The sequence below is a fragment of the Pantherophis guttatus genome, chromosome 2 (genome assembly GCF_059756535.1).
Source record: "Pantherophis guttatus breed Tessera chromosome 2, ASM5975653v1, whole genome shotgun sequence".
Classification (NCBI taxonomy): domain Eukaryota; kingdom Metazoa; phylum Chordata; class Lepidosauria; order Squamata; family Colubridae; genus Pantherophis; species Pantherophis guttatus.
In genome coordinates, this window is record NC_142064.1 from 110,267,691 (window position 1) to 110,288,037 (window position 20,347).

At 39.5% G+C, this 20,347-nt stretch overlaps 1 protein-coding gene across 18 annotated transcripts in view; it reads right to left on the reverse strand.

Annotated features, from left to right (window-relative positions):
• Positions 1–20,347, reverse strand: part of DNM2 (dynamin 2) — a 218,497-nt gene that overhangs the window by 14,204 nt on the left and 183,946 nt on the right. For all 18 annotated transcript variants that reach the window (XM_034437866.3, XM_034437865.3, XM_034437863.3 and 15 more), the window contains 3 exons: positions 17,476–17,589; positions 11,024–11,133; positions 5,708–5,819 (listed from right to left, as the gene is read on the reverse strand). In XM_034437866.3, the coding sequence (XP_034293757.1) occupies positions 5,708–5,819; positions 11,024–11,133; positions 17,476–17,589 (336 nt within the window). The remainder of the gene's footprint in view (positions 1–5,707; positions 5,820–11,023; positions 11,134–17,475; positions 17,590–20,347) is intronic.

A 20,347-nucleotide genomic window follows, 5' to 3' on the forward strand; every position in this document is an offset into this window, starting at 1 on the left:
AGTGACACCAACCCAGGCAATATAACGTACCTATTTGGAATTACTGGAAAATAAGACCCCAAATTTAAAAGCGGCTGCTGGACTGCGGGGCTTAACGATTAAAAAGAAAAAAAAATGGGTAAAAGACTCGAATTGAATTTGGTTGCAGTAAACTTAAATTGGATGATTTGGCATTAATAAATTTCTGAAATTTGACTGTGCCTTTAACTGGAGTGGATAGGAGAAATGGATATTCCTGAGAATTAATGCCTCTAAAAGAAAATGAAGCTAATGAAGCTAGACAGATGGATGGCTACAAAATAGCCATGGAGTCTGCAGAGACTAAGCAGGGAAGTGGATTGAAGAGATTTCCCTTTCTGGGTGGAAAAGAAACATGTTAATTGACTTTTTACCTTGGATTACTTGAAATTAATATTGGATATAAGGATTTTGGAGACTCCTACTCTGTCCCAGATGATTTTAAGAAAGAAGAAAGAAGAAAGAAAGAACATTTTGGATTTTAACAATGGAGACTGTCAAAACTGTAAACAAAAGCTAGGTGTGGCATAGTTAACAAAGACAGGAAGCTGATGCACTACGCTTGGAACAGACATTTTAAAAGTTTTAAAGGGACATACAGAAATTCTTTACTTTGAACTGATGAACCTTGAAATAGAGCATTTTGGACAGAGGAAAAGGAAGAAAAGGAAGAATTAAAGTGGATAAATTTAAATGTAACTAACTGAAATGTAAAGTTTAAAAGCCTATGTATATATGATAAAGTTTAAAAGCCTAGGTATATATGATTTTTGGATAAAAACAGGAAGGGTTGTGAAATAAGAAAAATAGAAAATAAGAGGTGGCTATTAAAATAGTGGATGATATCAAGGGGATAAAAATAATAAAGAAGAATATATTTTGAGGCAGGAAAATTTTAAGAAAATGTACTGTTTGATGTAATATGTTTTAATTTTAATTTGCAAACAAATGTTAAACTGATGAATAAGGATTCATTGAACAAAATACAAGATACACAGATGCTAGTGATTAGTCTTGAATTAAGGTAATACATGTTGGAAATGATGACTATTATGAAATATACTGAGATTTAAATTGAAAGAGTAGGATGGAAAAATGATATAAAACAGATAATTATATTACAGTTAAAATGTGTGGGATGGATACCAACTAGATAAGAGTTTGAGACTCGGTGGAAATACGTCGGAAATTAATTAGAAGTGCTGGAAATCAGCTAAACAAATAGGAGGAGTGCTGGAGGGAATTATGCTGGACACCAGCCAAACAATGGAGGGAGTTAAGGAGGAGATTATGCTGGAAATCAGCCCATAAAATGCTGGAAACAGCCAAACAAATAGGAGGAGAGTTGGAGGAGACTATGCTGGAAATCAGCCAAACAATGGAGGGAGTTAAGGGGGAGACTATGCTAGAAATCAGCCCACAAAATGCTGGAAACAGCCAAAAAAATAGGAGGAGAGTTGGAGGAGATTGAGGAACTATTCTGAAATTAACTAAATAGTTGGTGTTTTGGAGGGGATCAAGCTGAGAATTAATCAAATAGAATAAGCTGGAAGATAGTTAAATATTAGAGGGAGATATAGTGGGAAATATATTAGAAATTGGAGTAAATAAAATATGTCTTTGTGAGAAATCTGTGTAATATGTAAACTGGGAGAAAAAAAATAAGGTAAAGTGATTTGAGGATAAGGGTCAAAGGATTAAAATTAGACAAAATGTTGTTTTATAAAATATAATAAAAATGGAGTGGTATTAAATTGAAATTAAGAATAAATGGTGATAAAATTGTAAGGTAAACACTTAACAAGAGGTTAGAATATTGTAAAAATTATTTTGATATGACTTGTATAAGATATAAGGTAAAGAAGAATAAAGATATGTTTAGAATTGTTATGCAGATGTAAAAATGAGTGAAAGTGAATTTGAAACTAATTTTGGATAGATATAATGGATTTATATAGATGAAAATGTTAAATTTGAGTTAAAATTGGTTTTTTTTAAGTTTTGATTCTTTTTTATCTTCTTTTATTTTTTGTTTACTTATAAAAGATGTAATGGAAATTGTGAATTGAGCTTGTGAAAGGAATGTAAGCGTGGTAACCACCTATGATCGGATCGAGATTTTTGCTCTTGAAAGCTATGTTTTATGTTTAAATTTGGAAAAAATAAATAAAAAATATTTACAAAAAAAAAAGAAGAAGCCTTAAGGCATCCAAACCTAACAGAACCTAAAAATCTAATTAGATACAAAGACCTAACTGATTATCAAGGGAAATTGAAAACTAAACAACAATTGGAAACAGATTTAAATAGAGAAATTGATTGGTGGACCTTCTCACAGATTCAATCGAAACATAAGGAATATATAAAAACATACGAAATTTACAAAGAAAAACAAGAATTAGATAAAATTATATTAGACTCAGAAGAGATATTAATTAGTAAAATTTATAAATTCCTGTTGCAATATAAGATGGAGGAGGAAACAGTTAAGAATACGATGATTAAATGGATGCAAAACTTCAAATATACAATAGATCTGGAGAAATGGGAAGAATTTTGGCAACTGAACACAAAAGCAACATTAGCGGTGGCATACAAGGAAAACTACCCCATCTGCATTTCTATTGGCTTGGTTATAAAGTGAGCTTGGGCTTCCCTGGCCACAGTGCCCTCTAGTTGGCAAAATGCTATAGGTTTTTGGAGCCTCAATCTCAGTTTCTCCACTACCTCAGGGCTCACCATGCATTTGGTGCAGCTTGAGTCCAGTAAAGCCAACACCTTCCCCTGGGTGCCCAATGACAGCACATTCAGTTCAACTGGGTGACTTACCAGGGGTTCGTCATCAGAGTCAGTGTTGCTCCTCTCTAGGGTGGCTGGACTTCCCTGATCTCTGTAGGGAGGAGGGGGGGGAAGAACTCAGACTTTGATTCCCTCCAGTGCCATTTTGTGGGGCATTGGGGTGGATTTTCCCATCTTCTTCCCTGCAGTGCCACTGGGCTTTGGGGTTACTTTGGCGAGTTGGTGGCCCAGTGCCCTTCTTTCTCACATTTGAAGCATTCTGTGGATTGATGTTTGGGGCTAAGGTTGCGTCCGGGTGTTCTCAGGGCATCTTGCTTTTCTAGTGAGAAACGGCACCACTGTGGGTTTTCCAGCTGTGGGACCTGGTTAGCTCGATTTCCACCTCCTCAGCTAACATGTACCACTGGCAGAGATGCAGGGGGGCTCCCTGTGAGACACAGGTGTTGTATAATCATCATTGAGCCCATCTTGGAAGTATTCTATTAGGATGTCTTCCGGCTAATCGGTTACCCGACATGCCAACTCGCAGAACTCTTGGTTGTAAGCTTTCACCCCCCTGTGACCTTGGTTGATGGTTTTGATGTGGGTTCCTGCTTTACACTGGGTGAGTGGGTCTTCGAACCGCTGATGCAGGGCCATCATGAACCAATCAAAGTTTCAGAGTTCTGGCATGTCATCATTGTGGAGGGAGACCACCCACTCTACTATGGTGCCTTCCAAGGCCATACTGTAGTTATGCATCTGACCCAGGCTGCTTCTGTACCCAGATCTCCTTTGTACTCCTGCATATAGTTCCACACCTGGATGAGGAAGAACCTCAGTTGCTTCAGGTCTCCTCTGTACTTCAAGTCCAGGGCTGGGGGCCTTGGTGGTCCCTGCTATGGGAGAATTGCCCCCCCCTTGTGGAAGGGGCTGTGCCTCTTGAGCAGCTAGTGGTGGGGCTGCTGGGGATGGAGCAAGTCCAGGTAGATGGTTGCCTTAGCCGCCTGGGCTATGAATTCATCTCCCACTGGTGCCAGCATGGGTCGAGGTTTGGCCAGCTAGGCAAGGAGTTCTTTGGCTTGCTGATTCCCAAAGGAATCTCTCAATACCCTTTGGGCTTTTTTCACCAGGTCCTCCTGCTGCTCTGGCAGGAGTTTTTCCTCACCCTGGCCATCACATTGTTCCTATCTCCTAGCTCCCCCAGGTGTATGTTACACTGAGGGCTTTCTCCTCCACTTCTTCATCTTTTATCCCCAGGGTGAGTGACCAGTGGGGTTTGGGGCTTCCTCACCAATGTTCAAGTTCCCCAGCCATTTGAGCTCCTCTTTAGGGGGCCCTCCACAAGCTCCAGCTTCTTCCAAGCCACTTTTGTAGCTTGTCATTTTCGCTCAGTCCCCTCAGTAGACACTGGTTTCTTGGTTGACTACTACAGCACAGCTTGCCTACTGTCAGACTAGCCACAGTGTCAGACCTGGAAGCCATATTTCTACTTTTGTGCCTTCAGGCTTCAGGCCTGCCACAAATTCTACTGTGGGAAAATGGGAGGGAGGACTGTACAGAGTGAAGAAGATATGTAGTCAAAATAGAATTCTTTTAGAAAGTCAAGGCCAAGGTGCAGCTGTGCTGAGAAGAATGAGGAGGTATCTTCTGTTCTGGAGGGTACCTGATTGGTTTGTGTGATGAACATGTGGGTGAGGGGCAAGGACTTGAACTTTCTCTTGGGTGAGGAAAACCCGGAAGCTCTCAGATGTGCCAATATGACATCTCTAATAAAAATTACCTTTGAGGAAACGCAAGCCTCAAAGTTTGATTTCGTTGGAACCCTGACACACAGCTTGCTCCCTAGGAAAGAATGACCCTTGACTCCATAGGTGTTAGAGAAAAGGTACTTTTACTAGAGATGCTGAGTACAGAGTAGCGAGGCAAGCTCTGAAGAAAAACTGGGTAAAAAACATATATTGAAAGTAATCCCCAATGTGTCAGGGTTCGCAACAGAAGTAAAACTCCAAGGCAGGCATTTTCCTCAAAGTTCCATTTTATTAGAGATATCATCTGGGAAAACCTAAATCTGAAGGTCCCCCGGGTTTTCCCCACCCATAGGAAAGTCAAAGTTCTTTCCCCTGCACCCACATGTTCACACATGGTCCAATCAGGTCCCCATCCCTACTGGAGCTGATTCTCAGTCAGTCCAGGTGTAGGCTGAATGGCCTTGACTCCCAGGGAAAATAATGTTGTTATGCTATACATCTCACCCCATCTCCAACCAACTCCCCTCCGTTTCCCACAGCATACCCATCCACCAAGTGTGGCAGCCCTAAAGATCCAAAGAAAAATATGGCCTCCATGGTTGACACAATGTCCAAAACCCTCCCTCCTTGTGAGCAATCAGGTTCTATTCCGATGTTTTGGTAACCCGGTGCCTCAGGCACCACTGTAAATTCCTTTCTCAGGGTCAGCGTTCTTGAAGGGCGGCAGATGGCTGTTTGGCACCTCTGGTTCCTGTTAGTGTCCATACTCCCCTATTTTCTACAGCATTCTTTCACATCTCCAGCAGTCTTCCCCTCCCAAATCCCCCATCCCCCCCCACCCCCGTTACAGAAGTTGCTAGTGAGCTTCAAAGAAAGCGAAGATGGGCAGCTAACAATTTTGCCTAACAATTGCTTCGCTTAGAGATGCAAATTCTAATCCCTATTAGGGTAATTAATCAAAAATTACCTGTACCCGACTCCTCCTGAGGGCACTTAAATCATTTAAGATGTTGCTGAAATCTGACATTTCAGATTTTCAAGGTTGTATACTCCTGATTTTAGGTGTAAGATACTTCCAGACAATGGCAACAACTGATAAGAAATTCTTCAGCAATTCCCTCCCTCTCTCCCTTTCAACTAAAAATTTGAGCAATATTTACTTGGTCTTTCTCAGGATAAACACCAGCACGAAGAAAGGAGGCCTTCCAGCTATCCACATCTTCCTGAGAATCGCAGGCAAGTTCAATCTGACGCAGATCTTTGTATACATTTCTAGAATAGAAATGCACGACAACAAAACAATTACCCATTTAATTAAATGAGAGAAAATATCAAAACATCATGAAATAAGAGTAAGAGAAATATCCTACAGTCTGTATTTACTAAACATAATTTTTGATTTGCTTGTATTGACATTAGCTGCATATTGATATTGCAATGACATTCTTCTATGCAGTTAACCTCTGTGATTGGTTCAGAACCTAAGTGTTTGAGTGAACATTATACAGTATATAGCATGAAGAATAAGGATATGAAAATTTAATAGGAAAGGGAAAAATATGCAGAGAAGTTTTAAGATATGCTAATTCCAATATAAAGGTCTGTTGTTGTTGGGAGAAGCAAGAATAGCTAAGTACAAAGTGTGCACTTCACCCATTTTGTAAAGTGGAAATGAGAATTGAGTTCAAGAAATTGAGTACTTTGGGCTGGAATTTCCATTGCTAAGCAATGTGGTTCTAAAGCATATCACAAGACCTCATTGTTTAGCGGCAACTATTTTGGCGGTCCCAGATATCACTGTTAAGCAAGGACATACACATTATTAAGCAATAATCCTGCATGACGGCAGACCTCCAACTTCCTGCCAGTTTGCCAACTGACTTTGCTTGTGGGAAGCCTGCAGGGAACATCGGAAATCCTGGTTGCATAACCATGGCCGACTATGATGATGTGAGGTGGGCATCAAGTACCAGATCACAATCACTTGACTGTAGGGATGCTATGAGAGCTTGAAATCCAAGCACTGGTTCTAAGTACCATTCATTTAGCATTATTGCAACTTTGGTGCCTGAATGCACTGTTGTAACCTAGGGACTATTTATATATCAAGAAAAACACAAACTCAGCTGAATGCCAAATGAATGTGTGTGGAAAAACAAGAAGAAAAAAAGAATGACCGATAACAGACTAACAGAGTTGGAAGGGACCTTGTGGGTCATCTTATCCAACCCCTTGCTCAAACAAGGGGTACCATTATATACCATTTCTGACAAGTGGCTGTCCAGTCTCTCCTTGAAAGCCCACAACTTCTGAAGGCCAGCTGTTCCATTGGTTGTTTCACAGTGAGAAAATTTCTCCTTATTTCTAGGTTAAATCTCTCCTTGGTCAGTTTCCATCCATGATTCCTTGTCTGGCCTTCAAGTGCTTTGGAAAATAGCTTGACACCCTCCTCTCTGTGGCAGCCCCTCAAATAATGGAACACTATCATGTCACCCTTGGTCCTTCTCTTCACTAGACTAGCCATGTCCAGTTCTTGCAATCGTTCATATGTTTTAGCCTCCAGGCTTTTCTCTACAAACTTTCTAGAGTCTCAATATCTTTTTTTACAGCGTGGTGGCCAAAACTGGATGCAGTATTCTAGGTGTGGTCTTACTAAGGCTTTATAGAGCAGTACTAGTACCGCACATGATCTTGATTCAATCCCTCTGTTAATGCAATTTAGGATTGCATTGGCTTTTTTGACTGTTGCTGCACACTGCTGGCTCATATTTTGATTGTCCACTAGGACTCCAAGATCCCTCTCATACTGCTAATAAGTCAGATTTCATCTAATCTGTATGTGTACTTTTGGTTTTTTTTGCTTAAATGCAAGACATTACTTTTCTCTATGTTGAATTTCATTTTGTTAGATAGGGCTCAGTGTTCAAGTCTGTTGAGATACATCTGGATCTTGAACCAGATAGGGTGTTGACTCTTCCTGTCAGCTTAGTATCATCTGCAAATTTGATTAGTTCCCCTTATAGTCCCTCATCTAAGTCATTTAATGAAGATACTGAAGGGTACTGGGCCTAACATGGAACTTTGTGGCACCCCACTGCTTTCTTCCCTCTGTGTGGATGTGATATCATTAAGGACTACTTGTTGAGTACAGTTTGTCAATCAGTTACAAATCTATGATGGTGATGCTGCCTATCTCACTTTTTTCTAGCTTACCAAGAAAGGTTGTGGTCTACTTTGTTGAATGCCTGAAGTCTAAATATACTATGTCCACAACATTTCGCTGGTCTACTAATTTAGTCACTTTGTCAAACAATGAAATAAGATTGGTTTGGCATGATCTATTTTTAACAAACCCATGCTAGCTTCTAGTTATAACTTTATTTGTTTCTACTGTAAATGTTCACAGATCTGTTTTTTGATTATCTTTTCCAGTATCTTTCCAGGTATTGATGTTAGGTTGATTGGTCTGTAGTTTCCTGGGTCTGTTTTTATTTTTCCTTTTTTGAAGATGGGAACCACATCAGCTCTTTTCCAATCCTCAGGTAGTTTACCTGGTGCACCAGGATTTTGGAAAGATATGGTACAATACAGGGGTGAAATCTAAAAAATTTTTGCTACCGGTTCTGTGGGAGTGGCTTAATTAGTGGGCAGGGCTTGTTGGTAAGGTGACTGGGAGGGCGTGGCTTGTTGGCCAGGTGGGCGTGGTCAAGTCAATGTCACTTCTTTGCCCTTTTTTAACCTATAAAACACAACACAACACAACTGGCTCACCCACAATATAAAAGCAGCTGTGCTAGACCCAAAATGGCTCCTGCAACAAGCAGGAACCTCACACAGCCACAAAAAGCCCCAAAAAACAACTTTCACACTTTACACACACAAAATTCCACATGCAGCTTTGTGAGATTTTGTGTGTTTGTGTAGTTGGAGTGAAATACTACAGAAACACACTAAATCTCAGAAAGCTGCACAAATATTATTTTATTTTAATTTATTTTTATTTTTATATAAAAGCAGCTAAATTTAAAACTTCCTAAACTTTAAATGGCTAAAAAAAGAACAACTAAAAAAAACCCCAATTAACTTTTTTTAAAAGCTCCCAAAGGGGAAAAAAACTTACCCAATAGAACAGGGGTCTCCAACCTTGGCAACTTTAAGATTTGTAGACTTCAACTCCTTTGCTTTGCTGGCTGAGGAATTCTGGGAGTTGAAGTCCACAACTCCCTGCCTCCTTAATTGCAGGCAGGGAGATTCAGTTGCTTGCTGATGCAATAGATTGCCGGGATTACAGCAAGGCATTGCGACCAGCAGTTAAGGTAAGCAAGCTGAGGGGGGGGGGGAGGTCAGAGCCATTTTAAAGGAAAAAAGATTTTTTTTTTATACGGCTCTGGCGATCCAAAGCTGAGTTGCCTGATTAGCAGGCAACTCAGCTGGGATTGTCAGAGCTTGGCTGGTCAGAACCATTTAAAAGAGAAAAAAGCCTCTGATGATTGCGCGGCTCAGCCGGGCATGGGGGGCGGCGGGGGCAGGGATTTTTGCTACCGGTTCTCCAAACTGCCGCTACCTACTCGCCCGAGCTGGTCCGAACTGGGAGCATTTCACCCCTGGTACAATAGTACTGAGATGACATCTAACAGTTCCTTCAGAACTGTCAGGTAATCCATCAGGTCCCAGTGATTTATATTCATCAAGATCAGACAGATGTTCTCTTACTTATTTTAATTTTTATTTCTGTCTTTTACAGTTATGTTTTTGGTAGGTGGGGCTATAGTTTCTTTTTGTGTGAAGGCCGATACAAAGAATGAATTAAGCAGCACTGCTTTCTCTTTACTGCCTGTTACCTCCTTGCCTTCTTCTCTCATTAGTGGACCGACTGTTTCCTTGACTTTTTTCTTGTTATTTATAAGTTGAAAGAAACTTTTTAAAATTATCTTTGACATTTGTTGCAAGTCTTTGTTCATTCTGAGCCTTTGTTTCCTGACTTCATCTTTGCAGATTATGGCTATCTGCTAATATTTATATTATATTATATTATATTATATTATATTATATTATATTATATTATATTATATTATATTATATTATATTATATCATATCATATCATATTATATTATATTATATTATATTATATTATAATATTATAATTATATATTATATTATATTATATTATTTATTGTATTGTATTGTATTGTATTGTATTATTATATTATATTATTATATTATATTAATTATATTATATTATATTAATAATAATATAATTATATTATAATTGTCAACCCTGAAGCTGACCTATGACTCCATCATAGTTGGATGGAGTAGATAGGAACTTCAAAAAGAGAAAGAACAAAAGAAAATAAATTGTTGTATGAATATATGGGAAGGAAGGTTGGCTGACAAAAATGAGATATAGTGAATGATAGTGTAAACTAAAATTAGACAAATTTCTTCTGTTTGTGGTTTTTTGCCTCCAATTTCTTTTGCTTACTATTTCTTGCTTGTTTCACTTTGCATATTATTTACCCAAAAGGGGATAATGTGAATATATATTGACAAGTTTTAAATTATTGGCCAAATTTATAAATTATTTTAACTTTATTTTTTAACCGTGATGTTTGTATAGATGTTTTTTATCTGGCTGTTCACCGCCCTGAGTCCGAAAGGAGAAGGGCGGTATAGAAATTCGAATAAATAAATAAATAAATAAATATATATATATGTGTGTGTGTGTGTGTGTTTAACTGTAAGAAAAATCAAATGATGAAAGATTCTTCAAATATTACAGAACTTTGACCCTAACTAACCTTTATATGATCATAATAGTTTGTGTTATTTTCAACAACCTTCTGTTTTCTTGGATTTCATATGCTTCTCTATTTCATTTTTCTCCAGATGTTTTCAAATACAATTCTTATCACTGTTGGCCATTGCCCGGAAAGCAACTGCTTAGGAAAAGGCTCTAACTATTCTACCTCTGCTCACCTTTGATCTAATTTTCCCTCTTCATCTAACTAGAGTACTGTCTATGATTACTTTTTAAAGGAGATTTTATGAGTTATTGTACAAGCCAAGAGAAATGCACTTTGTTAATCTCTTTTTAAAAGCCATATTTTTGCAGCACAGCTCCAAAATATGATATGATAAAAGTATCATATAAAATATGTAACAAAAGATAAAGTTAAATTTGATATAAGCATATCTATGAAAGATGGCTAAAAGCAAGAGAAAAAAAGCACTATTTTATTTTCATCTCTAATCTTCAATGCAATATAGCATTATGCAAATGCTATATTTTTATAAGAAAAATACTTGTAACTTACTTAGAGAAAAAAGAGAGGGGGAGATTCAGACAGATACAAACACTAATCTGCAAGTCTCCGTCATTTTGGTTTTCTGGCAAGGTCATCCATGTGAGTTGAGCCAAGGAATTTAAACAGCTTCTTATAAAGATCTAGATTGAAGGGGACGTTATTCTTACCTTTGTTCTGTGTTAAAAATGGCGAAGACATGCTTGTTAGACATGAAGCCCTTCTCCACATCTCTTATTTTTAGGTTATCTAGAGGCAGCATATATTTCTTCTCTTTCTCCTATAAGAGATAAAAAGTTACATATAATTTTTCTTTGTTCCTTAAAAGGTGAACTCAATACTCTAATAAGAAGGTTATGTGTTAAAATGAAGAAAATGAAAAGAAATCAGTTGATTAATGACAAACTATTTCCAATTCTACACTGGGAATTCTAGCCTTGTCTACATCATCTCTTAGATTGAGACCAAAAGGCATGCATTCACAATTTACTCAGAGATATGATATGATATAAGATATGACATAACATTCCTCTTAAAGCTATCATAGAAATGCTAAGATACCATTTTTCCAATGGCTGAGCATTTTTAATTTCTTCATTTAGTTTTTTCTTCCTATCTTTCACCAGATATTTCTGGTGAAAGTCATTCAGATTTTGTTTAATAATTTTATGCTGTTTTTGAAATGAACATTCTCAAATTTTTAGTAGCAGTTAGGTATTGTGATAATGAAATAGATCCCTGATGCCCTTTACATGGCAGGGGGAAATTCCAATCCCCCACCAACACACAAAACAATAGTAATTTTTTGGATAGACTTGGTAACTTTGGGGTAGTTCTATGGGTTCTAAAAGAACTGTTAAAGTTTTTATATACCTGACCTGGAAACTGAGAAGAAAAGAGTAAAGATTTTGCCAGTGGAAATCTGCAACATCTTAAAAATCAGAGGAAGGAACGTAGAAACAATGGATGTGGGAATGAAAGTGCAAGTTTCTAAAACAGTTTTCTTCAATAAGATGCAGCCTAAGAATAGTGAGAGTTCCCATCATCCTATGAGTCACAAAGAACAGCCCCTGCAAAAACTCCACATCTGAAAGTGTTTACAGCTCTAGAGTCTATGTCCCTTCTTTCACACTGCATGCACACAAAGTCCCAAAAGTGATGTCCAAAAAACGGTCCAAAAAACAGTCCGGAAAACGGCAGAAAATGGCCCAAAACCGAGAAAACCAGTCTGAAAATGCCCAAAAAACAGCCTGGAAAACAGCTGAAAACAAGCGAAAAACAGCCCCCAAAACAGCCAAAAAACAGGCCAAAAAATTTCAAATCTTCAATTTTTTTTTTTTTAATTTGATTTATATGCCGCCCTTCTCCGGAGACTCAGGGCGGCTTACAATGTGCTCAGCAATAGCCTTCATCCTTTTGTATATTTATACAAAGTCAGCTTATTGCCCCCACAACTGGGTCCTCAATTTACCTACCTTAGAAAGGATGGAAGGCTGAGTCAACCTTGAGCCTTGGTGAGATTCGAACCTGCAGTAATTGCAGGCAGCTGGTCTTAATAACCAGCTTAATAACAAGGTGCCTTAGACCACTGTACTACCAAGGCTCTTTTTACCTCTCTTGAAGTGTACAACAATCTGGATTTGAAAGGGGAAGAGGAATTAGTAGTTTGTGTGGGCACACACTTCAGACCTCTCAATACCTCACATCCATTGTGCTTTTTACTGTCTGGCTGCATAAATCTTTTAAACATTTGCTGGCAAACACAAAGTGAGCTCAAAGCATATTCCCCCTTCTGAATTTGGATTATTATACCACCATATGAAATAGTATAAACTTGCACTACTAAGCACAGTAACACCTGGACGATAACAAATCTTTGAGAAAAAAATTGATATAAGTTCCCATACCCCATATTTAGATTATGTTGAATGTAATGTCTTTGGGTTGATTTAAAGCCAAGATATGAAAATAAGGAAAACAAGAAAACTTCATCAAAAACTTGAATTGCCATAATGTTGTCTTCCTAAAGCCCCCGGCTTCCTTCTTTGCTCCAATTACAATTTCTGTACTAATAAATTTTACATCCAGTTTTAGAACCAATTCTGAGAAAACAAGCTTGAAAGAGGGTCAAAAATCCTTCTACCCACTTGGACTTTTTCCTCATATCAGTACAACTCTTTGAAAACAGGTTGTGCTTTAAAACATACATCTGTCTCTAGCACAGTTGGACCCAAGCAGACTCTTTGGAAAGAAATCAAGGAAAGGAGGGAGAAAAACCAAGAGACCCCCCCCAAAAAAGTAATGGGGTGGGGCAGGGGTGAAATGCTCCCGGTTTGGACCGGATCGCCCGATTCGGTAGCGATGGTGGAGGGTGGTTCGGAGAACCGGTAACAAAAATCCCTGCCCCCCCCCCATGCCCAGCTGAGCCGCGCAATCATCAGAGGCTTTTTTTAATTTTTAAAAGCATTTTTTCTACAACCTCTTCAGACGAAGAGGTTGTAGAAAAAAATGTTTTTAAAAGACAACTCAGCTGGGATCGTCAGAGGCTTAAAAAAAAATAGAAAAAGCCTCTGCTGATCAAGCAAGTCAGCTGCGAACTTCAGAGGCTTAAAAAAAAAGAAAAAGCCTCTGCTGATCAGGCAAGTCAGCTGGGATCGTCAGAGGCTTAAAAAAAAAAGCCTCTGCCAATCAGGCAAGTCAGCTGGGATCATCAAAGGCTTAAAAAAGAAAAGAAAAAGCCTCTGCTGATCAGGCAAGTCATCTGCGAACTTTCAGAGGCTTAAAAAAAAAAAGAAAAAGCCTCTGTCGATCAGGCAAGTCAGCTGTGATCGTCAGAGGCTTTTCAAAGCATTTTTTTTAGAAAAAATGGTTTTAAAAGTTAAAAAAAAAAAGTTGGCCACGCCCACTCAGTCATATTACACCCCCCACCAAGCCACACCCACAGAACCAGTAGTAACAAATTTTACATTTCACCACTGGGGTGGAATATGGGGGAATCTTAAGTATCAGTGTAAAAGTCCCTTTTTTCCACTGACAAAAGTTCTAGGATAAATCAGATCAATAATAATGTCTGTCCATGTATCTCTCCTGCTCAGCTTTTCCTAATTATCTGACTATTCCAGAATATAACTAAAGACAGAGGAGGACAATTTTATGATTGGTAGAACTTTGTGTCTATTTTTAAGGTTCCATACTATAAATAAAGAGAATTGAAGACAATTCTTGTGATTGAGAGAACTTTGTGTCTATTTTTAAGGTTCCATACTATAAATAAAGAGAATTGAAGACAATTCTTGTGATTGAGAGAACTTTGTGTCTATTTTTAGGGCCAGAATGATCACAGCTCAATGACAGAGCATAGATATTGCATATTCAGGCAAAGCACAGCTGAGGAAAACTTATGTTGAGATCATTGCAAACTTCTTCTCATAAATTATGGTCCACGAAGGTGGGGAGATTAGTGATTCTTAGATGCCTTTCTATATTTTTATGCATAAAGCTATTAGAGTCTTCCTTCATAGATATGCTGCTCAGGATATGTAATATGTTTTTTTTTTTTTTAAGGAGACCAAAGCACAGATCCCTTAAAAGGATCTTAATTTGCCCATTTTTGACAGGGTTTTTCAAACTTGCAATCCTAAAATGTGTGGACTTCCAGAATTGCCCGGACAGCATTCTGGAAGTTGAAGTCTACACATCTTAAAAGTTGCCAAATTTGAAAAACACTATTTTCAAATTTGAAAATAGAAACGGAGATGAGTACCGCCTCTAAAGCCGGAAATGACTAGCACGCATGTGCAGGGGAACCTTTACTTTTACTTTATTGGCTGGATAAGAATAATTTCAGAGATGCTGGCTGCTCTGGTAAGGTTTCTTTCTGGTGGAAAACAATTTTATTCTAAGTTTTGATTAATACCTAGAACTTAATTATTTAATAAAAAGGCAGGTAATTATTTGTGCTCTTCATTTTCTAAGTACAAGAGATGAGTTTAGAGTAAAATCTGGTATTAAATATTTAATTTGATGTTCAAAATAACCATTCTTCTTAATCTTGTTTATAATAGAAATGTGTAAGTGTACCGATGCAGTTCTGAGGAAGTGAACAATTGCAAATTCAATGAAGGAAGTAATTCATTTTCATCTAGGCTCTGTTGTTCCTCAAAACAGTCTGTTGTTATCTCACTGACAACCAGCAGCCCTCCTCCTCACCGGAAAAAGGAATGAGGAGCTCTGAGAAAGAGGGTTGCCTGTGAGATGAGATTAAGAAAAGAAAAACATTTGTACTAGCTCAGTAAGCTTCCTTTAATATGAACTCCTTAGCTATTGAATGGAAGGGGGGGAAAGCTATGCAGTATACTTGCTAAGGGTGATGCCTTTTCAGTCTTGAGAGGAAGATAAAAGATACTTCATCTGAGTCTAGCTAATTTGGAAGGCATCTTCGGGCAAAACAATTCAAGAAATGTAAGCACATGTCTAAGTTTAGGAGTTAGGAGATGTATCAGAGAAGAATATATTGTACTGTGACTAGTTTCTGGAAATTAAATGTCACAGACTGTACTATTCACTAAACAAAGCTGGCTAGTGTCAAAGAAAAGTCAGGATGATGACCTTAAAAAAAAGCTACATGCAACTGGAACTGGAAAAAAACATTTCAATAAGCAAATCCTGTCATTAGAACATAAAGAACCTATCAATGACCTGCTATTTTAATTTGCCCTTCTTTTACTTACTTTGCCACTTTTAACTACTAAAGAGAGTGCTGGCCCAGTATCAACATCTGATTGCTTCAAGATTTTCAGAATTCAATTTTACTCATATGTACAGGAAGGGAAGTCATTATAACAAGCCACTTAAATATTTGCAATTACTTGTTTCCCCGTCTTAATGTAAGAAGCAAAAATTGTTCTTTTCTTACATATATTATGTCATAGACTCTTCTTAAAAACATCCAACTAGATATAAATATATATATTCCCTTTGCTGAACAGGTTCAACATATTATCATCCCTTCCAATGGTATTGGGCTCATTGCCCAATGAATTCGATTGGGCTAAGATTGTGGCCCAGACATACAGTGAACATAAGTCTTATAGTTTAACTATCAGGGGTGAAATTCACTTATCTTCCCTACTGGTTCTGTGGGCGTGGCTTGATAGGTGTGGCTTGGTAGGGGGGTTCATGTAACTGAGTGGGCGTGACTAACTCGACATCACTCACGTTGAGGGGCGCCTCACCCGGCCCCTCCCCTCCTGCCTTGTCGCGAATGGCAGGAAAATGAGGAGGGGAATTTTCCTGCCTACCATCCTTCCCTCAGTCTGTGCTGAGCTAGAGGAATGGATGACAGGCAGAAAAATCCCCTTCCCCATTTTCCTGCCTTTCACAAAAATGGCTCCATTCCAAGCCTTCAGTATTGCAATCCTGGGATACGCTGAAGGCTTAGAATGCCTCTGCTTCAGCACAGAATAACTTTTGCCCATCTCTTTCTGGGCACGGCACTTCTGCCTGTTGGGCCACTTCCCGAAGCTGGCAGCTCCGCAGCAAGCCACTCTGCTTTTTCCCTCTTTTTCCTCATGGGAGGCTTGTATGGTGGCACCAGCAGAAGGTGGAGGCAGAGGCATGGGGGAGGCAGAGGCATGGGGGAGGCATGCCTCTGTCTCTTGGCTTGCCTGCAGCTGCACCGAACAAGCACCAGCACAGGGCGTCAGGATTGCCTGCTTCCCCCATGCCGGTGCCTCTGTGCAAGCCTCCGACGAGCCTCCCAAAAAGAGGGAAAAAGCAAAACAGCTGGCCGCAGAGCTGCTGGCTTTGCTGGCAGAAGCATTGTGCCCAGAAAGAGAAGGGCAAATGCGGTATTTGCACTGCCCCAAGGAGCCAGCGGGCTGCAGAGGTGAAGGCGAGCTCCGGGGCAGCAATGGCGCTCTGGGAGGGAGGGTGGATGTCCTGGGGCTGCACATGCGCACCGCATGTGCAGCCCCAGGACATCTACCCACCCTTCTGGAATGCTGCCGCCGCCGCCCCTCTCAACCCCAGTGCAGCAACTGCGTCTCCCCTAAGGGCCGCCTGCCCACCCGTGGCCGGCCTGGCCCGGAAGCGGCACATCTCCTGTCACGGGCTGGGTGTGGGACTGGACCTTGGAAGGCAAGCAGGCATGGGGAACCGCCAGGAAGGCCATGTGGAAGGCAGGCAAGAATGGCAGGGCCACAGGGAAGGGAGTAGGCTGCTAGCTCCCTTCCCCGTGGCCCCGACATGCTCGCTTGCCTGCCTTCCATGGGGGCAGGCAAGGACGGGGCCAATCAGGGGTGATTTTTACCAGTTCGGTGAACCAATTCAAATTGTCCCTACCAGATTTTGCCCGATCCTGTCTGATCCAGTCAAATTTCACCCCTGCTAAAAATCTAATTCCTGTATCACACTAGCATCCATTCCAAAATATTTATCAACTGAAAATTTGAACACATGCTATATAATTCTGCAAAGGTATATATAATGTATACATTAAGCTAAGGTTAATATAAAATCAAATTGGCTTTGTTTTAATTGAAGAATAGAACAGAACTCTTCTGGAATAGGATAACAATTGAAAAAGACATCCCATGACATGCAGCAGATATCTATTACATACCTCTTCGTCCTTGTACCAAGACAAACTCTCTGCTGTTAAGATGAACCAATATTCCTTGGAGCCCCCTTTCATGATGCTAATATTGTTGATGGTCAGCCAGCCTCGTCGGATGACCTGGAGGAAATCAAGAAGTGGGAGATGAGAAGGGAGAAAAAAGAACAGATTAACAAGCCAACTTCAAGAACAAAAGAAGAAGGGAGTTGCTTGGGAAGATTTGATGCAATGTCTTAAAATTCTAGCTTATCTGCAACAGGACACAAACAGAAAAGACTTTAAAGCACCTCAGCTTACAGCACCATGGCCTTGGCAAATAATGAAAGTCCACTGATGATTCCATCTTTAAACTGTCTCTGAACTGTTAGTCCACAGCAGCCTGGTTTATGACAGTAATGAGAAAGTAAAATAATCCTGTAAGACTAAATTGGAAGCAAACATTTGAATTTACGAAAAAATGTATCTAGAGAAATTTTAATACTGATATCAACTACAGGAAATGCTAGGTTTGTGAAGCAGACTTTGATATATGACATGACCATAGCTCTGCAACAGACAATCCAGAAAGATCAGTTCATCCACAAGACACGGAATAACCTAGTTGGAATATGTATGTATCCAGTTTGAAGCCTAAAAATCACTAACAGATATCTATAGTGCAATGAATAAAAAGTGAACAGGAACTGGTTTCCTGGCTATAATCCATGATTCCAAAACTTCAGGAAACTCTCTTCCCATCAACTTCTAATACATATTCAGTATGTGACTTGGACTGTTTTGACACTAATAACTAGTAGGACAATTTTGACTTGGCTAAGGAAACAACTCTGTCTAATCTTATAGACAATTCTGTCAAGAACAACAAGTAAGCAGTAGACAAAACTGGTGGCTCAGCAGACTGAGCATTGTGATTAACACCAGCTGTCTGCAATTACTGTAAGTTCGAATCTCACCAGGTTCAAGGCTGACTCAGCCTTCCATCCTTTCTAAGGTAGGTAAATTGAGGACCCAGTTTGTAGGGGCAATAAGCTGATTTTGTATAAATATACAAAAGTATGAAGGCTATTGCTTAATGCATTGTAAGCCGCCCTGAGTCTCCGGAGAAGGGTGGCATATAAATCAAATAAAAATTAAAATTAAAAAAAAACATTGGCAGTGGAACTTCACAGTATGAAACAGAGGGCAAGAGCATGTAAAATTATATCTGAAATCAGTGATCCTATAGCTTTACACAAAATCTCTGAAAAAAATGAAAGCAGTGGCCAAAATATATTGGCAACAATGCTTTATCTTGAAATCGCCTCTAAAAAAGCTATTCATAATATACAAAGTCAGCCATAGTCAGCAGCCACAATTCAGGACACAGAATATGCATCCATCATTCCCTGTTTATATCTCAGTGGACTACTGAGTCCAGAATTTCAATAAACTCTGTTCCCATTAAGGACTTCCAAAAAATATTCAGCATGTGACTTATGCTGGTTTGGCACTAATAACTAATCAGGTAAATTTGACTTGGCTAAGGAAACAACTCTTGCAATCATACAGACGGCTATCTCAAGAACAGTTTACAACTCTGAAAGATAATCTTCTGTTTCAGAAGCCAACCAGACAGTCTATTAAATTGGTTCAAAAACAATAAAGCTTATATTCTTTTTATTTTTAGCACTTTCACTCTCTTGCTTTTTAGTAATAACCCAATTTCAATTATGAATTAAGAAAAATAGCATAACCTTAAAATTATTTTTATTGTTATTAATATGCTGCTCAACTGCAAAGACTAACTAAGGCAGAATACCAGCATTTAAGTCTGAGCTGCAAAGATGAAGTCAGGAAAACTAAGACTCAGAATGAACTAAGAATTGCAACAAATGTCAAAAATAATTTTTAAAAGTTTCAAAATGTAAAAAAAAAAGCAAGAAAAAAGTCACTAATGGGAAAAGATGGCAAGGAAGTGATGAGCAGCAGGGAGAAAGCAGAACTGCTTAATTCATTCTTTGCATGTCTTTACACAAAAGGAAAAAAACTATAGCCTATCAAAAGTAATACCATAAAAGACAAATTAGGAATATGTCAAAATCGGCAAGAAAATTGTAAGACAACACCTATCCATGGGGAAGTGAAGGACCTTGGTTGGCTGCAACGAGCCTAAAACACAGCATTACAGACTGCGCCAAGTTCTCAGACTGGTAGCCCCTCCCCCAACCCCCCCCTCTCTCTCCGCTCCCCCAAGTCCAGAGGGGACTCCCCCCTGGGTTTCCTGGTTCATGTTTCTGAATCCTGTTTTTTTTCTAGGTGGGGGGAAGAGAGATACTCCGCAAAATGTGTGCTTAAATCTTGCGCCAGTGCAAAGTCCTGATTATTAAAGACGGGGATGGGGAAAAGATGCCATTCCTTTCCCAAGGATCTAGGGAAAGTGGAGTAAAAATAGGTGTGTGTCAGTGGTGGGTTTCAAAATTTTTTACTACTGGTTCTGTGGGTGTGGCTTGGTGGGCGTGGCATGGCTTCGTGGGCGTAGCAGGGGAAGGATACTGTAAAATCTCCATTCCCACCCCACTCCAGGGGAAGGATACTGTAAAATCCCCATTTCTTCCCGATCAGCTAGGACTTGGGAGGCAGAGAATAGATGGGGGTGTGGCCAGTCAGAATTTTTACTACTGGTTCTCCGAACTACTCAAAATTTCTGCAACCGGAGACTTCCGGTTGGCGCCGTGGGGACACAGACGGGGAAATGGCAAGCTCCACGGAGCTCTTCCAAAACCCCGTCTGCCAAGCTGCCGCCGACAGGTCTTCATACCTCCCCTGTCTTGAAGGGACAGGGGGACAAGAAGGGACCCCTTGGGCGGCCGAGAGGAATAGACAGGTTCACGCCGGTGGA